Source organism: Nerophis lumbriciformis, linkage group LG15, assembly GCF_033978685.3.
Source record: "Nerophis lumbriciformis linkage group LG15, RoL_Nlum_v2.1, whole genome shotgun sequence".
In the NCBI taxonomy this organism is placed as follows: Eukaryota; Metazoa; Chordata; class Actinopteri; order Syngnathiformes; family Syngnathidae; genus Nerophis; species Nerophis lumbriciformis.
The window spans coordinates 12,267,471-12,295,131 of NC_084562.2; the positions used below are offsets into that span (position 1 = coordinate 12,267,471).

At 39.7% G+C, this 27,661-nt stretch overlaps 1 protein-coding gene across 2 annotated transcripts; it reads left to right on the forward strand.

The window, feature by feature from the left end:
* Positions 1-1,483: 1,483 nt before the first annotated feature.
* LOC133616210 (uncharacterized) lies at positions 1,484-27,661 on the forward strand. 2 transcript variants are annotated; one of them, XM_061975369.2, is made up of 4 exons: positions 1,484-1,625; positions 8,752-9,671; positions 16,766-16,930; positions 24,847-27,661. In XM_061975369.2, the coding sequence occupies exons 2-4, from the start codon at positions 8,771-8,773 to the stop codon at positions 24,966-24,968; spliced, it is 1,188 nt and encodes a 395-aa protein (XP_061831353.2). In that variant the 5' UTR covers positions 1,484-1,625; positions 8,752-8,770; the 3' UTR covers positions 24,969-27,661. The 2 variants fall into 2 exon arrangements, with proteins under 2 accessions (XP_061831353.2, XP_061831354.2); XM_061975370.2 differs by having other exon boundaries at positions 1,578-1,699.

The window sequence follows — 27,661 nt, forward strand, 5'->3', positions numbered from 1 at the left end:
AAAAACTTGATTTATTTCAGTAATTGCATTCAAAAGGTGTAACTTGTACATTATATTTATTCATTGCACATAGACTGATGCATTCAAATGTTTATTTCATTTAATTTTGATGATTTGAAGTGGCAACAAATGAAAATCCAAAATTCCGTGTGTCACAAAATTAGAATATTACTTAAGGCTAATACAAAAAAGGGATTTTTAGAAATGTTGGCTAACTGAAAAGTATGAAAATGAAAAATATGAGCATGTACAATACTCAATACCTGGTTGGAGCTCCTTTTGCCTCAATTACTGCGTTAATGCGGCGTGGCATGGAGTCGATGAGTTTCTGGCACTGCTCAGGTGTTATGAGAGCCCAGGTTGCTCTGATAGTGGCCTTCAACTCTTCTGCGTTTTTGGGTCTGGCATTCTGCATCTTCCTTTTCACAATACCCCACAGATTTTCTATGGGGCTAAGGTCAGGGGAGTTGGCGGGCCAATTTAGAACAGAAATACCATGGTCCGTAAACCAGGCACGGGTAGATTTTGCGCTGTGTGCAGGCGCCAATTCCTGTTGGAACTTGAAATCTCCATCTCCATAGAGCAGGTCAGCAGCAGGAAGCATGAAGTGCTCTAAAACTTGCTGGTAGACGGCTGCGTTGACCCTGGATCTCAGGAAACAGAGTGGACCGACACCAGCAGATGACATGGCACCCCAAACCATCACTGATGGTGGAAACTTTACACTAGACTTCAGGCAACGTGGATCCTGTGCCTCTCCTGTCTTCCTCCAGACTCTGGGACCTCGATTTCCAAAGGAAATGCAAAATTAGCTTTCGTCAGAAAACATGACTTTGGACCACTCAGCAGCAGTCCAGCTGGTGTCGGTCCACTCTGTTTCCTGAGATCCAGGGTCAACGCAGCCGTCTACCAGCAAGTTTTAGAGCACTAGCACAAGATAATGGCACTAGCATTTATTTAATTTAAGAATATTTTTCAACATATTGAGCAAAAAGGTCTCTTTTTTTTTCCTACCAAGAAAAGTGCACTTGTTATTAGTGAGAATATACTTATTTTAAGGTATTTTGGGTTCATTGAAGTTAGCTAATTTTACTTGTATTGGAAAGTCTTGACAAGCCAAATTTTCTTGTTCTATTGGCAGATAATTTTTCTTGGTTCAAATAAAATACCCCTCATTTTTGTATTTTTTTTTAACACTGACTTTTCGCAGTGCAGCCTCTTAGTGACGCAGTGAACAACAATCAAAGAACAACAGTCACGGTTCACGAGACACCCGTCAAAGGTTGAGTTCTCAAAGTCACACGTCACTCCACAAGGCAAAAGGTGTGGGGATGAAACCTGAGCTCGCCGGGCACCTTTGCGTTGCCATGACGACAGAAGCCCGTTCCACTGTTTCAAAGGAAAAGACTCGGGGGACCCGTTCTCTGGGAGGGAACTATTTATCTCCATCTCCCATGTGTTCCCTAGCATGACGGTGGTTGAGGGTGTGTCTACTGCTGAGACAGGGACAAACAGGTTGAACAGGTTGTTCCCTACGCGAGTGCTGAATCACTCAAGTCAAATCACTCACTGAAGATATTTGTCGCCCGTGCACCTGTTCTCACCTGAGACAGCCTGGCAGTAAGGTAAGCACTGACTCAGGAAGGTTCCGTCTGTTTCAATTTCCAGGGGAGTTAAAAGGTCAATGTCACACTCGAAGGTAAATAGACACAATGTAAATAACTTCTCAATGTTTCTAATGAGGAAGCCTAATAATGGACAAGATGTGCACAATGTTAGCATTGTCTGGGGAGGGTCCGGCGTAGGAATGTACTAAAACAGGGGTGTTTGAAGTGCTAATATTGTACGGCCTGCGGCACATTCTACAAATACGATTAAAAAAAAAAAACATTAGGTGGAATAAAAGAGCAAACCGGTGAAATGTCACAAGAAAAAGATACAATGTTCCACTTTTTTCCCATATTTTTTTGGGCTTATTATTTTGTGTGTTTGCCATTTCAAAAAACTATTTTCTTTCAAATAAAAACGGGGCATAAAACAACAAAATAATAAAAATTTATAATCGACAAAGTTGATCTAGAGGAGTGGTTATCAAACTTTTTTCCACCAAGTACCACCGTAATAACCAGCATTGAAATACAGTAGCGTAGTAGGCTTAAGTATTCATCGAAAACAATGTAGGGGTTTTATTTAACAAGTATATTTAACACCGTTGGTGATTGTAAAATTACACACAGTTCGAACAGTAACACTGTTTTTTTTATTTAACCAGGAAAGTCCAGAATAAAACGGTGTTTGAATATTGGAAAATAAAACACTGTACTTTAATAAAGTGATTATGTGGTGTATAACTACATGGAGCCCGTGTGCCACGACCACAGTTTGAGAATCCCTGATCTAGAGCAGTGGTCCCCAACCACTGCTCTAGTCCAGTCCGTGGACCGATTGGTACCGGGCCACACAAGAAAAAATAAAAAATAAAAAATAAAAAATATATATATATATATATATTTTTTTAATTAAATCAACATAAAAACACAATATATACATTATATATATCAATATAGATCAATACAGTCTGCAGGGATACAGTCCGTAAGCACACATAATTGTATTTCTTTATGACAAAAAAAAAAAAAAAAAAAAAAAATACCATAACACCCCCCCCCCCCCGGTCTGTGGGCCAAATTTTCAAGCGTTGACCAGTCCGCAGCTACAAAAAGGTTGGGGACCACTGATCTAGAGATTTAAGCAAAATAATAATAAACAAAATGTATGACTTAATTTTAATGTTTTAGTGGGGCCCTTTAAGATCCGCAACTATTTTAATGGGATTTTTTCTTTTAAACTGTCATTGCTCAAAAAATAATAATGGATTAAAATCAAGGTTGTTATGAATTATTGACCTATTTAAGGCTCCAATTAGCTCACATCAAACATTTACATTTTTAGTCTACTTTATACCTGCAATACCCTTTCCATCCTTACCCTTTCCATCCTTTGTAACTGAGCTGCTATGTGGAACAATTTCCCTTATGGATCAGTACATTTCGTCTAAGTCTAGGTCTAAGAACCCTACGACCATGTTAATAATCCGCTAGTGAAGTGACCGATCGACCGATCGCCAAAATCATGTGGCCACCCCCAGTGGTTGTGGCCCTAACCAACCGCATAGACAGTTTATGCCAGGGACTACACTGCACTACATTCACCTTCCTATGGAGCCATTGAAACCAACTACAACAATGATATTTCATAGCTTTATGAGACATTTCCTACTATTTTCAACTCTGTCCTGGAAAACATTCATGTTTATACACACAGAACTGAAAGGCTTAAATTCCCCACTCATGATATACCATAACAGTGAGACGTGTATTGCAGGGAATGTCTATACACCAGCATTAGACTTAAATAAGGTATTTAGTGAATAATTTGAGACTTTTCAAATTAAATCAGGCCTTTCAGACCTTTTAAAGTTCTGTACAAGCTGCTTCTCTTAGGATGAGACAGGACTAGAACTGTGATTAACAGCCCAAATGTCAGGTAAATAGTTGCTTCAGGTAGATTGAGAGGTCGGACTGAGTGTGTGTTTGTGCTAGGCACTACGTAGTCATGGCTGACGGAACAGTTGGGATTTTATGTGCTACAGATTCTGAAGAGACTGGCAGTCAGGCAGTAAGTTTGAATGGTCTCAGATACTTGTTGGTAGACCTCTTCCAAACTGCAAGCAATTTTCCATAAACTGTTTTGTTTTGTAAACTTCGGATATTTTGTCTATTAACAGTTGACACCTCAGGAATGCAGGCATGCCAGTCCCTCCCAGACTGTTTAAGAAACACAGCATACACACCATGTGGCTTGGCATTGGATTCCTGATATGATTAGGCGCCAACGTGTTTGCATAATGATGACTTGCTAGGTATTATTGTCACAACAATGGGCTGGGCATACAATGCAACAAGCAGCCAAGCGTTCAACGTGTTGCTCAAAGAGATTTAACAGGCTCGACTGTATCTCACCAGTCTTTCAGTTGTGTTGTATCACGTGAGAAGATTGCGTGAGCTCGGATATACATTAGCAGTTCCACCCATTCCTAGCCTATTTGTCTTTCATGAAGAAAGAAAAGCACAAATGTCTGCAAAAAAACCTGACAATAAACACAAAAAAAATAACTGAACAAACATAGGAAACTATGTTACTGGCAACAATTGAACAATTTCAGACTTCATTAATTTTTGTTTTCCGTAAAGATTGATGGGTGAGACACTAGTTTTGTTGACATGGACACATTTAATCGGATTAAAAGCCGAACCAGAATAAAAATGCTTCTTGTAAACAAGGCATTCAGAATGTTCTGACCCGATCACACAAGTTCAGATCAACATTTCGATCGAGACGGGTGGTTTATGCCAATAGTCATTCGGATTGTATCCATCCGTCTTCTTCCGCTTATCCCAGCCTAAGCAGGGAAGCCCAGACTTCCCTCTCCACAGCCACTTCGTCCAGCTCCACCCGGGGGATCCCGAGGCGTTCCCAGGCCAGCCGGGAGAGATAGTCTTCCAACTTGTCCTGGGTCTTCCCCGTGGCCTCCTACCGGTCGAACGCGCCCGAAACACCTCCAAAGGGAGGCGTTCGGGTGGCATCCTGACCAGATGCCCGAACCACCTCATCTGGCTCCTCTCGATGTGGAGAAGCAGTGGCTTTACTTTGAGCTCCCCCCGGATGACAGAGCTTCTCACCCTATCTCTAAGGGAGAGCCCCGCCACCCGGCGGAGGAAACTCATTTCGGCCGCTTGTACCCGTGATCTTGTCCTTTCGGTCATGACCCAAAGCTCATGACCATAGGTGAGGATGGGAGCGTAGATCGACCGGTAAATCGAGAGCTTTGCCTTCCGGCTCAGCTCCTTCTTCACCAAAACGGATCGATACAGCGTCCACATTATTGAAGACGCCGCACCGATCTCACGATCCACTCTTCCCTCACTCGTGAACAAGACTCCGAGGTACTTGAACTCCTCCACTTGGGGCAAGATCTCCTCCCCAACCCGTAGATGGCACTCCACCCGTTTCCGTGCGATTCGGATTGTAGCGCATGAAAACACGTCTTCCAAAATTCAAGTTGGAATTATCCTTACTGCGATTGTCTTGCAGCTGTCTGCCCCTATTCAACATGTACAGAAGTAGCGTTATACAGTCGTGGTCAAAAGTTGACATACACTTGTAAAGAACATAATGTCATGGCTGTCTTGAGTTTCCAATAATTTCTACAACTCTTATTTCTTGGTGATAGAGTGATTGGAGCACATACTTGTTGGTCACAAAAAACATTCATGAAGTTTGGTTCTTTTATGAATTTATTATGGGTCTACTGAAAATGTGACCAAATCTGCTGGGTCAAAAGTGTCATGATCTGTAGTCTAGATCATGTTTTGTTTGGTTATGTTCTGTTGGGTTTTGGACTCCATAGTTCCTGTTTTTGTGCACTCTTGTTTGTTTTAGTTTCCGTGATGACTGATTAGTTTCACATGTCTCATGTGTTTGACTCACACACCTGCTTTAATCATGAGATCACTGTTTAAGTCTTCCTTTGTTAATAACTCGTTCTGGCTTCATTGTTTGCGTCACGTTCAAACCAAGAAAGTTTTGTTCATTACATGCTATAGCTAAGTCCTAGCGTCCTGTGTTTTTGGTAGTTTAATACATCAAATCCTACCTTTACACCTTCGTCCGGAGCCGTCAGTGTTGCGAACCCCCACGTGACAAAAAGTATACATACAGCAATGTTAATATTTGGTTACATGTCCCTTGGCAAGTTTCACTGCAATAAGGCGCTTTTGGTAGCCATCCACAAGCTTCTGGCAAGCTTCTGGTTGAATTTTTGACCACTCCTCTTGACAAAATTGGTGCAGTTCAGCTAAATGTATTGGTTTTATGACATGGACTTGTTTCTTCAGCATTGTCCACACGTTTTAAGTCAGGACTTTGGGAAGGCCCATTCTAAAACCTTAATTCTAGCCTGATTTTGCCATTCTTTTACCACTTTTGACGTGTGTTTGGGGTCATTGTCCAACTGCGCCCAAGACCCAACCTCTGGGCTGATGATTTTAGGTTGTCCTTAAGAATTTGGAGGTAATCCTCCTTTTTCATTGTCCCATTTACTCTCTGTAAAGCACCAGTTCCATTGGCAGCAAAACAGGCCCAGAGCATAATACTACCACCACCATGCTTGACGGTAGTTATGGTGTTCCTGGGATTAAAGGCCTCACCTTTTCTCCTCCAAACATATTGCTGTGTATTGTGGCCAAACAGCTCAATTTCTGTTTCATCTGACCACAGAACTTTCCTCCAGAAGGTCTTATCTTTGTCCATGTGATGTCAGAAGGAACAATTACCGTGATTATGTCGGACAAGCAGAAATTCACAAAGCCATGTTTATTTACAGCGAAAGTCACTGCTTTCTCAGCACCTGCAGTGAGCGAACTCGTCCAAAAGATGGCACCATAGCACAAACCATAACACATCTTTCCGTTCATGGTATGTTCTGTGCATGTCAAAGTGAAGTATTCCGATTTAAGGTGTGAGGCATACAAATGCATGTCACTATCAGATAATTATTTCAGGGTCCATGTACACGGGAACATTCTCATTTTGAATGATGATCAGATTAAATACACTTTGCCCATGTACACATGGCTGTCTTTTTTTTAAGTTGTTTGCAACCTTTTTCTCTTTCACTAACTTGTTGCCTTGAGTGTTGTAAGCATTCTATTCCACCTTTTTTCGGCTTTTAGCACATAATGACGTAAACTATGTCCGTATGTAGGGATGGGATTTGATAATCAATCAATCAATCAATCAATGTTTATTTATATAACCCTAAATCACAAGTGTCTCAAAGGGCTGCACAAGCCACAACGACATCCTCGGTACAAAGCCCACATAAGGGCAAGGAAAAACTCACCCCAGTGGGACGTCGATGTGAATGACTATGAGAAACCTTGGAGAGGACCGCATATGTGGGTAACCCCCCCCTCCCCCCTCCCTCTAGGGGATAAGATTTTTCCGTTTCCGATTCCACTTAACGATTCGGTTCCTCAACGGTTCTCTTATCGATTCTTATTTGGGGAAAAAAGAGAAAAAAAGGTCAATCAGAATCAATTTTGTTGAGTTTAGAGGTAACATGATCTTATGGAGTCTACAGTGAGGTCTCAAGAGGCACATACATAGCATGGAAGAACAAAATAACTTTTTTGTAAAATACATATAAGAAATGAATATTCTTCTTTAGAATTTAATCATGTGCAAATTACACAAGAATGTAACATTTAGTAACATGTGATATTAACTTATTACATGCAAAGTGAGAGATGTCAAGCCTTGTGTTACGAACTGATCAAGGGGGTGACCCCGGGATGCAGAGACGGGAGGCAAGTTTGAATAACAAAAAATGAATACTTTTAATGAGTCCAAAAAGTGTAACAAAAAGCGATGGGGCAAAAATGCACACCATGAAATACTAACTAAAACAGGTTCCTCAGTGGTCGACAGGGGAAAAAAACCAGGGAGCACTCAGCACAGCATGATGTCCTTGCTGCCTCAAGGAGGCTGGGAAACAAACACAACAAGGTTAGAAATAACAGGACTAAGGAGAAATAACGTACCAGGACTGACGAGGCGAAGTAGGCGCATGCACGTGGGAGGTACAGGATAAAATAACCGGCAAGACCCAGCTGTGGGTGACGAGCTTAAATACTCCTCTGAAGAAATAGGTTGCAGGTGTGCCTTACTGTCCGCCCCTCGCTGGAGATTAATGAGCTGAGGAAACTTCACAATAAAAGAGAAGGCAGGGAAATAAAAACACAACACCTTGATTGGTTATAATGTTGATGATTATGGCTTACAGTTTATGAAAACTTTGAATTGAAAATCTTAGAAAATGTAAGGTTTCAAAAAATATGAGCCATAATTATCAACATTATAACCAATAAAGGCTTGACATACCTCACTTTGCATGTAATGAGATGATGTCACGGATTAGTTTCACATTTGAAGTTAATTGCTGAGATGAATGGACTTTTACACCATATTGTACATTTATGAGTTTCACCTGTATGATGTAATGACTGAGAGGAAATCTGGTTTCAGGAAAACGTGCAACTTTTCTCTGACTACATTTGACCATTCACCTACCGAAAATTAAAACTTTTGACCACAAACTGCTTGGTGACATTTGTCCAGCGGCAGACGTGATGAAAACCCTTTGAAAAAATGGCAAGCGATTAAAAAGAAACAATACACTGGAAACCGGTTCTGAACCGGTTTTCGATTCCCATCCCTACCCGAATGTAACACAAACACATACTTTGTGTTAATGATTTGGCAATGTTAAGCTATTAATGTTAGCAAGCATTGAATGTACATTAGGGATGCGCAATACAGAGAAGTATATATACAAATGTGTTTACATTGTGAGGTGCGGTGAGTTTAGGGTCAGTGTAGAACCTCTTACAAGGTTGATTTGTTCACCCTAACCCAGTGGTTCTGAAATGATTTCCCAGCAAGTGTTCACATGCACAATAGAAGTCCGAAATAGCATCAGCTTGTATCTGCAAAATGATCTAGTGTTGTCCATTGAACAGTTTATATAGGCTTAAGCATTTTAAACCAGAAGTGTTGCCTTTGGAAGATCACTTTTTGTTTAATTGGAATGCGACTGTGCAATTCAAAACACTTTGTTGTTTTTTTTAGGTAGATCCAAGAGGAAGAAATGGGACTGCACCTGCAAATCACAATACACCTGTTACTGCTTGTGCACACTTTTAACCTGGCCTCGCTTCAACAGTCAACACAATCTCCGAAGCCCACAATTGATAGCAGCTGGTTGCGTGGGCAGATCTTTAACGCAACAGATCCTCCAAGGCACACGATTGATAAAAGCTGGTTGCGTGAGGAGATCGTTAACGCAACAGATCCTCCAAGGCACACAATTGATAAAAGCTGGTTGCGTGAGCAGAACTCTGACGCTGAAGAGGAAGGACAAAACGAACCGCCAGGTGACGGGTCTCCTACGGAATCGAGCAACGATTTAGGTGCTGTTGTGCCTAATGACGGTGATCATGTGGACAGTCGAGAGCAGGGTGAAAATAAGACATCAGATGATCAGTCGGTTGCCATAACTACCAAGCCTCCCACATCCCCAAAGGCCAGCCAAGACCAACCTGAGCTGACGAATAGAACTGGCAACTTCACAAACGGAGAATCAAGCCAAACCAACATCACTGGAAATGAGGAGTTAGATAACTCAACCACACCCCCTATGACCTCACCCAGTGATCCAATCGATGGCAACTCCACCACCGTTCCGGATTTTCCCAATCCCACTCTTGTGAATACTACTACCTTGTCACCCGGGATAATTAATCCAAATGAAAACATGACAACAGTAAATAACACAGAGTCAACCAACGCAACGGAATCTTCGACCACAACTGTGACAACCACCACGACAACCGAGATTAACAAAACATCTGTAAAACCTTCATCCACGGAAGTGTTGCCTCCTGATCCCACCGAATTCTTTCCTGAGGTGACAACAACCGTTGCTCCAGAAACACCTGCGGCCAACCTGGATGATAAACAGGCATCAAGTGGGGGCAGCTCAGAAAGAGGTACAGTTGTTTCGTACTTTTGACTGTTAAAGTATTGTTTGGTTGTAACTGTTTAAACGAGGGTGTAGTCTGCCGAAGACCGGCTCCTGGTAGAAACCCTTTATGTGGTTGTTTATGGTCACAACCAGTAGGGGGACATGATCAGAAAAGCTCTGACCACGTTTAGGTCAATTGATATGCTCATTGTTCATATTTTGATAACTAGTGACATTTAGAGCAACTTATAAAGTACCTCGTCTTACAAGTTCATTGGTCTGTAATAGAGCTCGTAACCCAAAATAACACGTATCTCGAATCAATCCTACTCATTAAAATTAATTTAAATGATTCTGTGCTGGGCCCCCCAAAAAGACCCCCACATTTTAACATGTAATATATGTTTTTGAATAAGAAAAGCAACCTTCAAGATAACGAATATTGTATCAAAGACAACTCCAGTAAAGTACCAATGATTGTCACACACACAGTGTGGTGGAATTTGTCCTCTGCATTTGACCCATCCCCTTGTTCACCCCTTGGGAGGTGAGGGGAGCAGTGGGCAGCAGCGGTGGCCACGCCCAGGAATAATTCCTGGTGATTGAACCCCCAATTCCAACTCTTGATGCTGAGTGCCAAGCAGGGAGGTAATGGGTCCCATTTTTAGAATCTTTGGTATGACTCGGCCAGGGTTTGAACTCACAACCTACCGATCGCAGGGCGGACTCTCTAACCACTAGGCCACTGAGAAGGTCGTATTTGTCGTAGGTCTGTATGAAGTCATTTAATAATAAAGTGCAGCATTGGTGAGTGGAATTCTACAATATCTCCTTTGAGTTATTTCTCCATCAAAACATCATCAGCAGCTTTTCCATATTTTCATGGATAAATGGTTAGAAAAACAAAGTTACGTATTTCTAACTGTCCACCTAATAGTTTGCTTCTGGCTCATGCTAGCGAGTGAGAGTTTTGGTTATATCTTAAAGGGTTCACTGCGACATTTGCTACTCCAACTTGCATCGGGGAAGGTCGTGACCCACATTTTTGCTCACAACATAAAGCATAGCAATCAGTCGAGAGACAGGTCGTAACCCAAAAAACGTGTAGTAATAATTTTAAAGACCGAAATAGGGCCACAAAAAGCTTGAGTGTGTCTTTTTTATGTTAGCTGAGATAGGCTCCAGTTCCGTCTAAACAGGACACATAGTAGAAAGTGGTTGTGAAGTTACTGATATTTTCTGGCTTCTGATGTAAAATCACAAATGCAACACAGGTGGGACGCTGACTGAAAATGTTTTCAACTATTTAAGGCTCAAACTATTTAAGGACCAAATAACCTTAGTGTAGAAGTGGCCTTAGACAAAAGTCCATGGAAGGAGATCTACTGGATTGCACTAAACACCAAATTAGACATGCCAAAAAAATGGTAATTGTGGAATATTGGGGTATATGGTATTCTGGGGTGTGCGATTGGCTGGCGACCAGTCAAGGGTGTATCCCACCTTTCCCTCGAAGTCAACTGGGATAGGCTCCAGTTTACCCGCGATCCCAATGTGGATTAGCAATATAGAAAAATGGACGGATAGTATTCTGGGGTGTTAAAAAGGACTACAATGTACACTGAATAAAATGAAAACCATTACCACAAACCGAACAGTGGATTTTGGAAACTGTTCCACTTTAAGGTGTTTTACAGTCAATGAAGACCGACCCCAGTGGGTAAAATAGTTTCAGAAATATTTATTTCATGTAAGCAGGACCTATGCTTTAGGATGCATGACTTGTGTTTAGTAAAACTGCAACAGACTGTTTAGGTAACTGTGGGGACCTACCAATGACATAACCCTTAAGAGATCACTTTCAGCTTTTCAATGTGAAAGTAACTGTAAACCCAAAGCATGTAGATTACTGTGTCTTATTTGGTTGTGTTTCTTCCAACCTCTCGCCAAACCACAGCCATCTAAATTTCCACAGGCAGAGGACAAACACCCCTTCTTTCAAAATGAAGAAAAAAACCCTTGGGTTTGGGTTTCAGTTGACTACTTTGCTTGAAGGGCCCTTTTATATCGTCGTACTCAAAAGGGACAATGAAACACTGTTACAGTGGGGAAAAAACCTAAATAAGACAGTCACAGATTCCTATATTGCCTTACACAAAGACCACAAAATAAATGAGATAGGACCAAAGCATGTGTTTCTCCTGACACATTTTAAGAAACTGTCCACAAAATAGCTAATGCATGTACAATATATTTGTCCCCCAGTATTGGGTATTTTTTTCAAGTTAAGTTAAATTATGCATGCAAGTTATTTCACTGTGATTAATCGTCATTAATCCAAACGGAAAAGTGTGATTAATCTGATCTGTATCCAATTACGAGGGTCTTTTTTTTAAAGTTAAGTTGAAATGCAAGTTAATTTACTGTGATTAATAATAATTAATCAAAATGCAAAATTGTGAATAATCTGATTTGTGTCCAAATGTTTTAAAGTTAATTACTGTGACTAATCGCGATTAACCAAAATGCAGAAGTGTGATTAATCTGATTTGTGCTCCAATATGAGGGTCTTTTTAAAAGTTAAGTTAAATTAGGCACTCAAGTTAATTTATCATGACTAATGACGAATATACAAAATGCACAAGTGCGATTAATTGAATATGTGTCCAAGTTAAATTATGCATATAGGATCATTTACTGCGATTAATTGCGATTAATCAAAATGTAAAAGCGTGATTAATCTGATTTAAAAATGCAATCATTTGACAGCATTAATTTTAAGCAAATATATTAATGATTTTTATCAACTAAATATAAAACAATTTAACAGTTAAAAATAATCTTGAAAATAATTATCACATCTTATTGTGTTCTATTATGCACACTTGTTTTATCAAAAGGTCACTAGTCTAAAATATCAAAATACTGTCGCAATAAATGCATTGAAAATATAAATATTATCACGGACAAGAGAAAAGGAGGTGAATAGGAGAAGGACTTTGAGGAAAATCGAGTAATTTGCTGGACATCTAACATCAAGAAACTGCCCTAAAAAGTATCGATCCCATCCAACTAATATCGATCCGATACAAATACTTACCCTGGTATTGATACCAATGAGTTTTGGATCGATACAGATTTGACTTGACTGATTGATTGATTTAGACTTTTATTAGTAGGTTGCACATATTCCGTACAATTGACCACTAAATGGTAACACCCGAATAAGTTTTTCAACTTGTTTAAGTCGGGGTCCACTTAAATTGATTCATGATACAGATATATACTATCAGATATATACTAACATCATAATACAGTCATCACACAAGATTATCACATTGAATTATTTACATTATTTACAATCCGGAGTGTGGAGGGGTTGGTTTGGTTGTTATCATCAGTCATCAACAATTGAGAACAGAGAAATGGATATTGGAACAGTGTAGGTCTGACTTGGTAGGATATGGACAGCAAGTAGTGGGCAGAGAGAGAGAAAGAGAGAGAGAGAGAGAGAGAGAGAGAGAGAGAGAGAGAGAGAGAGAGAGAGAGAGAGAGAGAGAGAGAGAGAGAGAGAGAGAGAGAAAGAGAGAGAGCGAGAGAGAGAGAGAGAGAGAGAGAGAGAGAGAGATGTGTAACATGTTTTTGCCTTTTGAAAAACAAAAATAAATGCGTCATTACCAATTATGCAAATTATACATGTTGACACCACGCCTCCGCTGCCACGAATAGATTGCCAATCTGTGGAAACACTGAATATTGTATGTCACAAATACTATTCGATCCAGTTGCAACTTTGTGTCAATTTATTCTGGAGAGATACGTTTTCACCAGAGCGGCGGGCATTTTTGTTGTAATTGTATTTTATTAGCAGGACTAAAATGAGTGCAATAATTAATGCACATGTTTAAATTTTAAATACATTTAATCCCTTGTTAATAAGACTTTTTTTTAACCAAGTATTTAAGGGAACGTAAATGTTTTCAGCAAGAAAAAACAATCTAAAAGAAAATATTTTAATGACTAATATTCATATAACAAGGCCTTGTGTTTTGCTTTTAATTTCCCCCGAGTTAAGCATGCGTTATCTATAATTTGATTTCATCGGCATTCAATTATTTACAGCAAAATATTCCCAGAGTGTTGTTTAAAAATTCATAATGATTCCATACCTATGTACTTTCAACTGTATAACTTGAACAGGGAACAATTACAAATAATTAAATTAAGTTGATATCATCACCCATCCCGTCTTTAAAGGTTTGAGTATTTCTGACTCTAATCAATGATTGGGGGACATTTTATTTTAGTATCTTTAGTATCTGACAAAACCTATAAGTAAATCCATATTCATCTATATTGGGGTTATTGAAAGCATGTTTCATCCGAAATGATCAACACAGATGTTTTAACAACATCAAAGCTCACCTTCATGCATTTACACATTTGGGAACCAGGATAATGTAATAAAATTAAGGTACAAATATAATAATTATATTTGTGGCAGCATCAGACAAAGTTATGTTTAGGTTTCACTTTTGCATCTCATAGCACATAATTGTAGTGCATTTTTACTCTTCTTCTTTTTGTTTTATGGCGGGGCAGTCGATGTTAAAGGGACATAATCAAGAAACCTTGAATAATGTTTAAGAAGGAGACAAGGGAGGCTTAACCCCGAGTTGACGTGTGAATATATCTGTGAATCTTTGGGCACCGCATGATTCGATTCGTTTCGAGACTTGGTTCGATTCAGAATCGATTCTAGATTCAAAATCCATACTTTTTAATAACATTGGGTGCCAGTTCTATGATTGACTACCATAAAATAGATAAACAGCTCTGATACATTTCTATATTAATTAAAAGAAAACTTGTTTTGTTTGATAAAATGCTTCTCAATTATTTAAAAAAGTCAAATACAAATAAGGCAACAAGGTAAGTATCCAACACTTCTCTTTTCTAAAGTAAATATGTACAGTAGATATTGGCATCAACAATATGATTTGCCTAAGTGGCTGGAAAAAATAAAAAAATAAAAAAATAAATAAATACACATTTTTTAATTTATTTTTTAAATCAATTAAGATTCATTACAAATAATCACAATTTTCAAATTAATCGTGATTATTATTTGTAATGATTCTTAATTGAATTAAAAAAAAAAATTTTTTTGGACACCATTGCTAGATATACTAATCTAGTTTGTGTACCTTCCGTTCATTCTTTCCAAACGCAAATAAAAAAAACTAAATCAGAGCGATTTTTTTTATTATTATTATATATGGCAGATTTTAAGATTGTAAGGGTTGATTTTCATTAGAATATTGCTATTAAATTGGATTTTGTGCTGTTTTCCTTATTTGGATTTTTATTTTTCCAGATACCGTATTGTTCGGACTATAAGTCGCAGTTTTTTTTCATAGTTTGGCCGGGCTCCAGTGCGACTTATATATGTTTTTTTCCTTTAGTTTGTGCATTTTCGGCAGGTGCGACTTATACTCCGGTGCGACTTATACTCCGAAAAATACGGTAAACGCAAAAATCGATGTTAAAGGGACATAATCAAGAAACCTTGAATAATGTTTAAGAAGGAGACAAGGGAGGCTTAACCCCGAGTTGACGTGTGAATATATCTGTGAATCTTTGGGCACCGCATGATTCGATTCGTTTCAAGACTTGGTTCGATTCAGAATCGATTCTCGATTGAAAATCCATACTTTTTAATAACATTGGGTGCCAGTTCTATGATTGACTACTTTCCTCCATAAAATAGATAAACAGCCCTGATACATTTCTATATTACTCAAAGGAAAACTTGTTTTGTTTGATAAAATGCTTCTCAATTATTTAAAAAAAACAAATATAAATAAGGCAACAGGATAAGTATCCAACACTTCTCTTTTCTAAATCTGTACAGCAGATATTGGCATCTACATCAACAATATGATTTGCCTGAGTGGATGGAAAAAATGAAATAAATTAAAAATAAATACAGAAATTTAAAAAATCAATTTTTTTGATTTTGATTTTTTAAATCAATTAAGAATCATTACGAATAAAAATCACCATTTTTCAAATGAATCGTGATTATTATTTGTAATGATTCTTAATTGATTTTTAAAAAAATTTTTTTTTTGGACACCCCCTGCTAGATATGCTAATCCGGTCTGTGTACCTTCCGTTCATTCTACTTACAAACGCAAATAAAAAAACTAAATCAGGGCGATTTTTCGATTATTATTATATATGGCAGATTTGAAGACAAACACAAAAGGATTGAGTTTCATGAAAATATTGCTATTAATTTGGATTTGGTGCTGTTTTCCTTTTTTGGATTTTAATTTTTCCAGATAAACGCCAATTAATCGAATATATGTTCATCCAAAATGCAAAAATGCTTGGTTATCTGTGTGATGACAAATTGAACCGGAAGCAGTATTTTAGCTTTTCCTTTGCGTTTAGCATGTTTTTAGCATAACAGTAACATATTTGTTCATTGTCGTTTTAAAAAAGTGGCATTAAAATGGTTTCAGAAATGAAAATAGAAAAAAATGGCCCGAAACTTGTTTTGTGATTTGCATTTAATAATTTTAACTAGAATGAACGGAAGGTACACAGACTTAATCCCATCGTCAACAATCTTATTCATTTTTTTTCCAAACAGAAGATTAAAGACATGCTCCGTGTGTTTTAAAAATGCTCGTTTCAATCAAACTAAATAAATAACTTTTTTTTTTTTAGATCACATAAACATACTGAGAATGTAAACGTGACGTTAGGTTTATGGTGGTGTGGGGTGCCTTCATGAGTTTAATAATAATAATAATAATAAAAATAAATAAATAAGTATAACAAAAACCAAATGGAGTCACAAACTAAATCTTGATTAGGGCCACACAAATCCTAGAGCCCTGCTCCCCCACAGTCCAAGAACTTGAATGATAAATTAATCTTGGTGTGAATCTGAGTGGAAATTGTGTGTTTACATTGTGGATGAACCATCAGACAATGAACAGAATATGTGGTAGAAAATGAATGAATGTATAGAAATACATTTCCTAATCACTCATTCCTTTCTTTCCTTCCCTAACAACATTTCCATCTCATTTTCCTTTAATGAAGGTTTTGCATCAGAGGCGAGCAAACGGCGCGAAGCGTGGGGCGCCGTGTTGGGAACAGCGGTGGTCGTGTCCGTTGTGGGATTGGTGGCGTACGTTGTCTTGAAAAGGAAACACCAGAAAGGTTTCTCGCACAGGAAACTGGTGGAGGTGTTCCCCACTGAACCAGGTAGGCACCCAAAAACATGCACAACATGGAATAAATGTGCAAATGTAATGAGAATAAATAGATCGGTGATACACACAATGGAAGATTGTGTGATATTATGTACAAAACCCAAAACCAGTGAAGTTGGCATGTTGTGTAAATGTAAACAAAAACAGAATACAATGATTTGCAAATCCTTTTCAACTTATATTCAATTGAATAGACTGCAAAGACAAGATACTTAAAGTTCGAACTAGAAAACTTTGTTATTTTTGCAAATATTAGCTCATTTGGAATTTGATGCCTGCAACATGTTTCAAAAAAGACTGATAAAGTTGAGGAATGCTCATCAAACACTTATTTGGAACATCCCACAGGTGAACAGGCTAATTGGGAACAGGTGGGTGCCATGATTGGGTATAAAAGCAGCTTCCATGAAATGCTCAGTCATTCACAAACAAGGATGGGGCGAGGGTCACCACTTTGTGAACAAATGCGTGAGCAAATTGTCGAGCAGTTCAAGAACAACATTTCTCAACGAGCTATTGGAAGGATTTTAGGGATTTTCACTATCTACGGTCCGTAATTAGAGATATTATCGGCTGATAAATGCATTAAAATGTAATATCGAAAATTATCTGTATCGTTTTTTTATTATCGGTATCGTTTTTTTTAAATGTATCTATTTATTTATTTTTTATTAAATCAACATAAAAAACACAAGATACACTTACAATTAGTGCACCAACCCAAAAAACCTCCCTCCCCCATTCACACTCATTCACACAAAAGGGTTGTTTCTTTCTGTTATCAATATTCTGGTTCCTACATTATATATCAATATATATCAATACAGTCTGCAAGGGATACAGTCCGTAAGCACACATGATTGTGCGTGCTGCTGGTCCACTAATAGTACTAACCTTTAACAGTTAATTTGACTAATTTTCATTAATTACTAGTTTCTATGTACCGTAACTGTTTTTATATTGTTTTACTTTCTTTTTTATTCAAGAAAATGTTTTTAATCTATTTATCTTATTTTATTTTATAAATTTTTTTAAAAGTACCTTATCTTCACCATACCTGGTTGTCCAAATTAGGCATAATAATGTGTTAATTCCACAACTGTATATATCGGTTGATATCGGTATCGGTAATTAAAGAGTTGGACAATATCGGCAAAAAGCCATTATCGGACATCCCTATCCGTAATATCATCAAAAGGTTCAGAGAATTTGGAGAAATCACTGCACGTAAGCGATGATATTACGGACCTTCGATCCCTCAGGCACTACTGCATTAAAAAGTGACATCAGTGTATAAAGGATATCACCACATGGGCTAAGGAACACTTCAGAAAAACACTGTCAGTAACTACAGTTGGTCGCTACATCTGTAAATGCAAGTTAAAACCCTACTATGCAAAGCCAAAGCCATTCATCAACAACACCCAGAAATGCCGCCGGCTTCGCTGGGCCCGAGCTCATCCAAGATGGACTGATGCAAAGTGGAAAAGTGTTCTGTGGTCTGACGAGTCCACATTTCAAATGGTTTTTGGAAACTGGGGACGTCGTGTCCTCCGGAACAAAGAGGAAAAGAACCATCCGGATGGTTATAGGCACAAAGTTCAAAAGCCAGCATCTGTGATGGTATGGGGGTGTATTAGTGCCCAAGGCATGGGTAACTTACACATCTGTGAAGGCACCATTAATGCTGAAAGGTACATACAGGTTTTGGAGCAATGGTGTTGTTAAAAGGAAAGGCCATGTAACACAGTGGTAAAAATGCCCCTGTGCCAACTTTTTTTGCAATGTGTTGCTGCCATTAAATTGTAAGTCAATGATTATTTGCAAAAAAAAAAAAAAAAAGTTTCTCAGTTCAAATATTAAATATATTGTCTTGGCAGTCTATTCAATTGAATATAAGTTGAAAAGGATTTGCAAATTATTGTATTCCGTTTTTATTTACGAATTACACAACGTGACAACTTCACTGGGTTTGGGTTTTGTTAAATAACTGTTCATTTTGTCACATTCTCACCATGAACTTCCTGTCAAAGTCCAGCTGCAATAACTTTGAGGAGACAAGCTGTTCAATTCAGCAAATAGATGGAAAGCAATCGCGTATGTGTCTCCCCCACCCCCCATCTGGCTTGCACACATCCATCTTCAGTAATCGTTGCATGGTCACATCTGTAATATTCCAAATGATGAGCCCAGGAAAACGATCTTAGAAAACAAGTCAAGAGGTTCACGGTCAACAAATCTGAAATTTAGGCACATTTCTGAGGAGGCCTCAGATGTGTGTGTTTTTTGTTCTACTTATTCCAAATGCCACCACAGAAGGTAACAATGATATCGGGTCACGAAAAGGAAAACAATGCGATGACAACCATTGAACCCAAAAAGGAACATGCTTTGAAATAGGACATGTGTTTGTGTGTCCTGGCTACTCAGTACCATATGTCAGAGTGGACAACAAGTCTGCAATGATAATCGAGTGAAATATTCACTGGAACATTAGATGCTTTGAGCCGATGTGTCAAAGTCAAGAATGAATTATCTATGAATATTTGATTAGTATTAGAACCGGCCCGCAGGTCACAGCCGCCTGCTGCTGTTTTGCACGCACCAATACTCCATCAGTGTTAGCGCTAGGAATTTTCAAAATAGGACCCCATCAAGTCATAAAAATGGGGCCCCGCAGTACATTTTTGGGGTCCCACTTTTTTGTAACCCGTTTTGAAAACAAATGATAGATGCATGCATTATCCTGTTATATCTCACATTCCATATTGTCTTTTGGAAAAAGGTTGTCATTTATGCATTCATCTTGATACTGTATTAAGAAACATATTTTTTTTTTGGACGGACATTTACTTGTTTGCCGTTTGCCTCTTGAAAATGTTTTCCCTTGAAATAACTGACTGAGCCATAAGAAAATATTGCTTTATTCATTTTATGTCCACGACATGTCATTTTTCTTTAAAGGAAGTTTGTTTTTGTCTGTGAGCCTGTTGAAAAAATGTTTTCACTTGAAATGAGTGACAGAGCCATACAAAAATGTTGGATTATTCATTTAATCCATCCATCCATCCATCCATCTTCTTCCGCTTATCCGGGTCGGGTCGCGGGGGCAGCAGCCTAAGCAGGGAAGTCCAGACTTTCCTCTCCCCAGCCACTTCGTCCAGCTCTTCCCGGTGGATCCCGAGGCGTTCCCAGGCCAGCCGGGAGACATAGTCTTCCCAACGTGTCCTGGGTCTTCCCCGTGGCCTCCTACCGGTTGGACGTGCCCTAAACACCTCCCGAGGGAGGCGTTCGGGTGGCATCCTGACCAGATGCCCGAACCACCTCATCTGGCTCCTCTCGATGTGGAGTAGCAGTGGCTTTACTTTGAGCTCCCCCCGGATGGCAGAGCTCCTCACCCTATCTCTAAGGGAGAGCCCCGCCACCCGGCGGAGGAAACTCATTTCGGCCGCCTGTACCCGTGATCTTGTCCTTTCGGTCATAACCCAAAGCTTATGACCATACATCAGGATGGGAACGTAGATCGACCGGTAAATTGAGAGCTTTGCTTTCCGGCTCAGCTCCTTCTTCACCACAACGGATCGATACAGCGTCCGCATTACTGAAGATGCCGCACCGATCCGCCTGTCGATCTCACGATCCACTCTTCCCTCACTCTTGAACAAGACTCCTAGGTACTTGAACTCCTCCACTTGGGGCAGGGTCTCCTCCCCAACCCGGAGATGGAACTCCACCCTTTTCCGGGCGAGAACCGTGGACTCGGACTTGGAGGTGCTGATTCTCATCCGAGTCGCTTCACACTCAGCTGTGAACCGATCCAGTGAGAGCTGAAGATCCTGGCCAGATAAAGCCATCAGGACCACATTATCTGCAAAAAGCAGAGACCTAATCCTGCAGCCACCAAACCGGATCCCCTCAAAGCCCTGACTGCGCCTAGAAATTCTGTCCATAAAAGTTCTGAACAGAATCGGTGACAAAGGGCAGCCTTGGCGGAGTCCAACCCTCACTGGAAACGTGTCCGACTTACTGCCGGCAATGCGGACCAAGCTCTGACACTTTATTTAATCATTAAATAAAATACAGTACACAGGGTTCGTACGGGTGCTTAAAAACTTTGAAAATGCTTGGATTTTATTGTTGTGTTTTCTCAAGGTTTGAAAAATGCTTGAATTTTGGGTGAAGTGCTTGTAAATGCTTGGAAATGTTCATCATATTTTTCTAATTATAAAATGCGAAAAAAATTAAGTAAGTTTCCTTAAAAATGAAAGCTACACGCTTGATCTGTTGGCTTTGCACGAGCCCTTACATTAGGTTGTTGCCATGCCAGAGCCTCTGTGTCGCCCCCACGAGGACAGTGGTGCATCGGTCCATCATGCCGGGCGGTTGTCGTTTTAATGAACATGATGTATGCATGAATTATGATACAAACAAACAAGTCAGCAATAATAATTCATGTTATTTCTTGTAAGGAATGATGTAATACATAAATGATGATGATACAAACAAACAAGTAAATAACGTTTGCAAACACCAATGACATTGAATAGTCTACAGAAACACTGCTTCATTTTCTATGCCCCATTCAGTTAATGATAACTGCTGGTTCAATGTCAGGCTTATAGGTTTGAGCAGATTTTCCGTATTTTTCCTACAGACAGCATTTGGTCTCTTTGTCTGATCCCTCACCTAGGACCAGTTTTCCTTGGGAGACCCTACCAGGGGGCATAGAAGCCCCCGGACAACATAGCTCCTAGGATCATTGGGACACGCAAACTCCTCTACCACGTTAAGGTGGCAGCTCAGAGAGGAGTTGAGCTGCTCTTTGTCTGATCCCTCACCTAGGACCAGTTTGTCTTGGGAGACCAAGAGCAAAAATGAGACAAACCTTTGTGGACAGAATTTCTAGGCGCAGTCAAGGTGTTGAGGGTATCTGGTTTGGTGGCTGCAGGATTAGGTCTCTGCTATTTGCAGATGATGTGGTCCTGATGGCTTCATCTGGCCAAGATCTTCAGCTCTCACTGGATCGGTTCGCAGCCGAGTGTGAAGCGACTGGGATGGGAATCAGCGCCTCCAAGTCCGAGTCCACGGTTCTCGCCCGAAAAAGGGTGGAGTGCCGTCTCCGGGTTGGGGAGGAGATCTTGCCCCAAGTGGAGGAGTTCAAGTAGCTCAAAGTCTTGTTCACGAGTGAGGGAAGAGTGGATCGTGAGATCGACAGGCGGATCGGTGCGGCGTCTTCAGTAATGCGGACGCTGTATCGATCCGTTGTGGTGAAGAAGGAGCTGAGCCGGAAGGCAAAGCTCTCGATTTACAGGTCGATCTACGTTCCCATCCTCACCTATGGTCTTGAGCTTTGGGTTATGACCAAAAGGACAAGATCACGAGTGCAAGCGGCCGAAATGAGTTTCCTCCGCCGGGTGGCGGGGCTCTCCCTTGGAGATAGGGTGAGAAGCTCTATCATCCGGGAGGAGCTCAAAGAAAAGCCACTGCTCCTCCACATCGAGAGGAGCCAGATGAGGTGGTTCGGACATCTGGTCAGGATGCCACCTGAACGCCTCCCTAAGGAGGTGTTTCGGGCACGTCCGACCGGTAGGAGGCCACGGGGAAGACCCAGGACACATTGGGAAGACTATCTCTCCCGGCTGGCCTGGCAACGCCTCGGGATCCCCCGGGAGGAGCTGGACGAAGTGGCTGGGGAGAGGGAAGTCTGGGCTTCCCTGCTTAGGCTGCTGCCCCCGCAACCCGACCTCTGATAAGCGGAAGAAGATGGATGGATGGACAGCATTTGGTGACCTCAAACAACAAGGCTATGGATTGATTCACACTGGTTTTCGTCTTTTTTGAAGGGTACTGGAAAAACTGGAACATTTATCTTGAAAGTCCTTAAAAAGTGCTTGAATTTGGTCATAGAAAAGGTGTATATTGTGTTAGGTCTTGGTTCAACAGGTTATGTGCAATCATTTTTAATATGTTTTAATAAACATTGAACCAGTCCGGCCCTTGGCTTCTAGAAAATTTGTTTTTATGGCCCTCTGATGTATTTGACTTTGACATCCCCACGCTAGAGTTTGGTGATACTGCAAATGTTAGTACCGATTCGATACCAGGCCAGTTATACAGTTACTTCTTGACGTATTTCAAGACCATTTAATTTTTTGGTGATTTTGCTTTGAAATAGTTGATCGTGATTGTAATCAGAAAAACAATACGGTTGAAAAGCATTTTAAGGTGAGCAAACAAATATTTGTGAACAATTTGATACTGGACAATGGAACAATGTCAGCAATTATTAATTTTTGTTGCATACAATTTTTTGAGCGAATTAAAGTCAATAGTGCAAGATAACTCAACAAAAGCAAAACTCATCATTGGCTCTTATTCGAAGGAGACTTCTTGTGTCCAAGGCATTATACCTTGAGGTGACTCTTTGTCTGTAAATAATATAACAATCCTCCACAACAATCCACCACCTCCATCCTCACCACCATGACGGAAAATAAACAGTTTCTTCCAAGTATTGATATCTCCGTCATCCATGAAGTAGTTTTTAGCGCTTCCATAGCGAGTGTACTAACAGAGATAAGTTCGAACTATACGTTACTTTGTATTAGAAATGGCAACAGCGGAGGATGCATGTGCATGTACGAGCTAGTCTGCCCCACAACAAGAGGATACAGCGTTGGACTACAATGGCGGACTCGCGCAAAGCTCTTGGGGTAAAACTTGACCATATATGGAGATATCCTCTGACATCACATTTGGGCAAGTTCCAAACGGCTCGTTTGGACGATGAATGAACGAAGGCAAGATTGTTTTATAAATATCTGCACCATGCCTCCATGGTTTGATATCACATTTTAGGGGCTTATGCAGATCCCAAATATACAAAAACAAGTACCAAAGGGTAAGAACAATTAGTTTAGCATGTTTTTTTTTTCTAGTTCACACTACAAAAATACTTTTTTGCTCGTTTCTGTTACAGTACTGTTTAAAAACTCCGGAAGGCAGAACCCAAATGATTTAAATGGGAGCCAAAAGTAGTTTTTGCTTTTGTTTGGTTGTTGTGCACTAAACCAACGGTTCACAAAGCATGGTATCTATCTAGTGGTATGCCAAAGAATCACTTGATTTAAGAACAGTGTTTTATTTTTCTACATTCAAACACAGTGTTACTGTTCAAACTGTGCGTCATGTTACATTGACCAAAAATATTAAATATACTTGGTAAGTAAAACCACTGCTTTGTTCTTAATTAATACTTAAGCATACCACGCTACTGTGTTTTAAAGTTGGTCATTGTGGTGGTAATTGGAGAGCCAAGTGACGGTAAAAAAAAGTTTTAGAACCACTGCACTATGCGCTTTATTTTGTTAAAGACAACTCAATACCACAAATTTAATGTGCCATCTGATTTACAAAAATAGCAGCAAAATTAATTGAAAATAAAATACAATTTAACGAAATAAAATTCAACAAAATAAAATCAAACAAAATACAATTAAATAAAAGTAGGTGGATCATTTTCTAAGATAGTTCTTGCTACCGAAATATGTTTTTACGATATCAGCTTCTTCAAGCTGGAGTTATACAAGTTCTTTCATTCTTTTCACCGTCTTTATTACTTTTTTTTTTTCCATTATTACTTACTCTACTGTCAGTTTGCAGAGGTTGCTTTGATTTATGTTGGGTGGTGAAATACATTATGGTAGCAGATGGTTATGATAGTTTTTGGCACTTGAGTTTGAAGGGTGCGTGTTTGAAGCAGAACCACTCTAATTATTAAACTGCAACAAATAAGAAACTCGGTGTGCTTGGAATTGAAATATTTATTATGTCTCTGCCTAAAAACATCACAATATGATTTCTGTTGCACAAATGCAAACTCCAAGTTTTTTTTTTTTTTTTTTTCAGTTCTCAGACTGGACACCAGCGAGCCTTTGGATCTGAACTACGGTGGCTCGGCTTATTACAATCCTGGACTTCAAGGGGACAGCATTCAAATGAGCAACTTCCCAAGACACAAGCCTCAGTAGAAGGACTCACGGATCACTCTTGGAAAAAAGAACATTCCATGTGGAGTTTTGTCAATACGACTTTTTGTGGGAGAAATTTACAGATGAGTTAGTTGCTTGAAGGTTTGCCGCGTAAAACTCTACTAAATAGAATGTTTTAGTAGCCAACATCTGCCCGTCTTTTATACGTTTTTCCAAAGATAATGCAATGCATTGTCATACTATCAAACTGTTATTAATAAATTAGCCACTCCGAGACTTCGCAGGGTTCTTTTGAAAGTTGCGGCAAAAGTTGCGTTATTTTTTCTTCCAATAACATTGAATCGACTTTTAGGAATTTGCAATTATTTTTTCAAGTGTTCCTTGTAACCTTAACCTCAAAAAGCAGAAAAAAATACTTTGTTGATGTTTTACTCGTTTTACACGGCAGAGACATACAACTAGAACATAGGAGCACATATTCAGCGCTAAATGTCAAATGACTGTACTGCTTTAATTCAAACAGAGCTTAATGCCAAATGACTGTACTGCTTTAATTCATTATAACTAATTAATTATATTTAGAGAATGAAATGCCACCAAAAGAAGCAAACGGTGAACACATTCTCCATGTTAATTTTACGCTTGAAAAGTGTCCATCTTAAACAATTATTTACGTTCCAACTCATTTATTACCCCCGCATGTCAAGAGCATTTATAAACTGTCGAAAGCGATTTTTGCTGGTTAAAATGAGAGACTATTGTCACACTTCAACACATCTGTCATGTAAACGCCGCCTTTTTGCTAGTTCAACCGTTGCAAACGAAAAATCGGTGATCGGTAATATCATCAAAAGGTTCAGAGAATCTGGAGAAATCACTGCACGTAAGCGACAAGGCTGAAAACCAACACTGAATGCCCGGGACGTTCGAAACCGACATCGGGGTGTAAAGGATATCACCACAAGCGCTCAGGAACACTTCAGGAAACCACTGTCAGTAACTACAGTTCGTCGCTACATCTGCAAGCGCAAGTTAAAACTCTACTATGCAAAGCGAAAGCCATTGATCAACAACACCCAGAAACGCCGCCGGAATCGCTGGGCCCGAGCTCATCTAAGATGGACTGATGCAAAGTGGAAAAATGTTCTGTGGTCTGACGAGTCCACATTTCAAATTGTTTTTTTTTAAACTGTGGACGTCGTGTACTACGGACCAAAGAGGAAAAGAACCATCCGGACTGTTATAGGCGCAAAGTTCAAAAGCCAGCATCTGTGATAGTATGGGGGTGTATTAGTGCCCAAGGCATTTATAACCTACACATCTACCCCCGCACGTCAAGAGCATTTGTGAACTGTCGAAAGCGATTTTTGCTAGTTAAAATGTGAGACTATTGTCATACTTCAACACATCGGTCATGTAAACACTGCCTCTTTGCTAGTTCCCCATTGCAAACAAAAAAAACGGTTCTTAATTGTCACACCGCGGGCCAGAGTTTGACACCCATGGGTTAGAGTGTCCGCCCTGAGATCGGTAGGTCGTGAGTTCCAACCCCGGCCGAGTCATACCAACGACTATAAAAATGGGACCCATCACCTCCAGAATCAAGGGTCAGAATTGGAGTTTAAATCACCAAAATGATTCCTGAGCGCGGCCACCGCTGCTGCTCACTGCTCCCCTCAACTCACAGGGGGTGAAACAAGGGGATGGGTCAAATGCAGAGGGTAATTTCACTACACCTGGTGTGTGTGTGTGACGATCAGTGGTACTTTAACTTTAACTTTAATAAGCAAAACATGATATGAGTTAATTAATTCACTTCACGGGCATTGGACACAATTGTGAGGCCGTGCAAAATTTGGTTGGATTTGTGTAAAATTGCGAATTCCTGTAGGGACTGAATGCGGACGGAAATATTGCGGGGTTGTAAAACATAATCAGAAGCCACAGCGAACAATCACGTTAATGCACAATAATTATCACGTTCATGGCAATAGCTTGTCAAATCTGAACTGTGCGTCCAGGTTTTAAGAACCGTAGCTGTATTAGGAGTCTTTTTTTTAAAGCATTTATGACTTTAGGAGTACTCAGTCGCTACATTACCATATCAAACCTCCGAATTCCTGTGACCTTCAGGTGTCCAAACAGAGTTACGAGCTTTTCCTTGACAGTGACGAGGTATCACTGCAAACCCACGCTGCATACCGAGTAGACAAAGTGAAATGTAAAATAGTTTAAAACTACCGGTATGTATTATTATTATTATTATTATTATTGCATTGTTATTCTTATCATGAGCGTTTTTTGACTTTGAGTGGCAACCTTCAGCGAGTAGTCCTCGTCTGAATATGTTCTGTCGGACGTGGCGAGAATAATAGGAATCCGTCCTTCTGTAGACTCTGTCCCACAACATCTGGATGTGTCAGCGTCCATATCTTTAGCAATAACAAACAAACGCAAATGTGTTTTGATTGATACGCTCTCCAGCTTGGTTGCAAACGATTTTTAAATGCCGGTGGCTGGGGTCAGCTTTGTTGCAATTCTGCTTTGTTCTAGAACAGGGGTAGGGAACCTATGGCTCTCGAGCCAGATGTGGCTCTTTTGATGACTGCATCTGGTTCTCTTAGCTGACATTGCTTAACACGATAAGTAATGAATAATCCCGCTGGTAATAACAGTGTTTAAAATAACGTTCAAAATATAAAACAATTCTCATGCATTTTAATCCATCCGTC

Coding starts and splice junctions, on each gene's coding strand:
- LOC133616210 (XM_061975369.2), top strand. CDS start 8,771: ATGGGACTGCACCTGCAAATCACAATACACCTGTTACTGCTTGTGCAC. Junction 9,672..16,765: donor TGGGGGCAGCTCAGAAAGAG/GTACAGTTGTTT, acceptor CCTTTAATGAAG/GTTTTGCATCAGAGGCGAGC. Junction 16,931..24,846: donor GGTGTTCCCCACTGAACCAG/GTAGGCACCCAA, acceptor TTTTTTTTTCAG/TTCTCAGACTGGACACCAGC.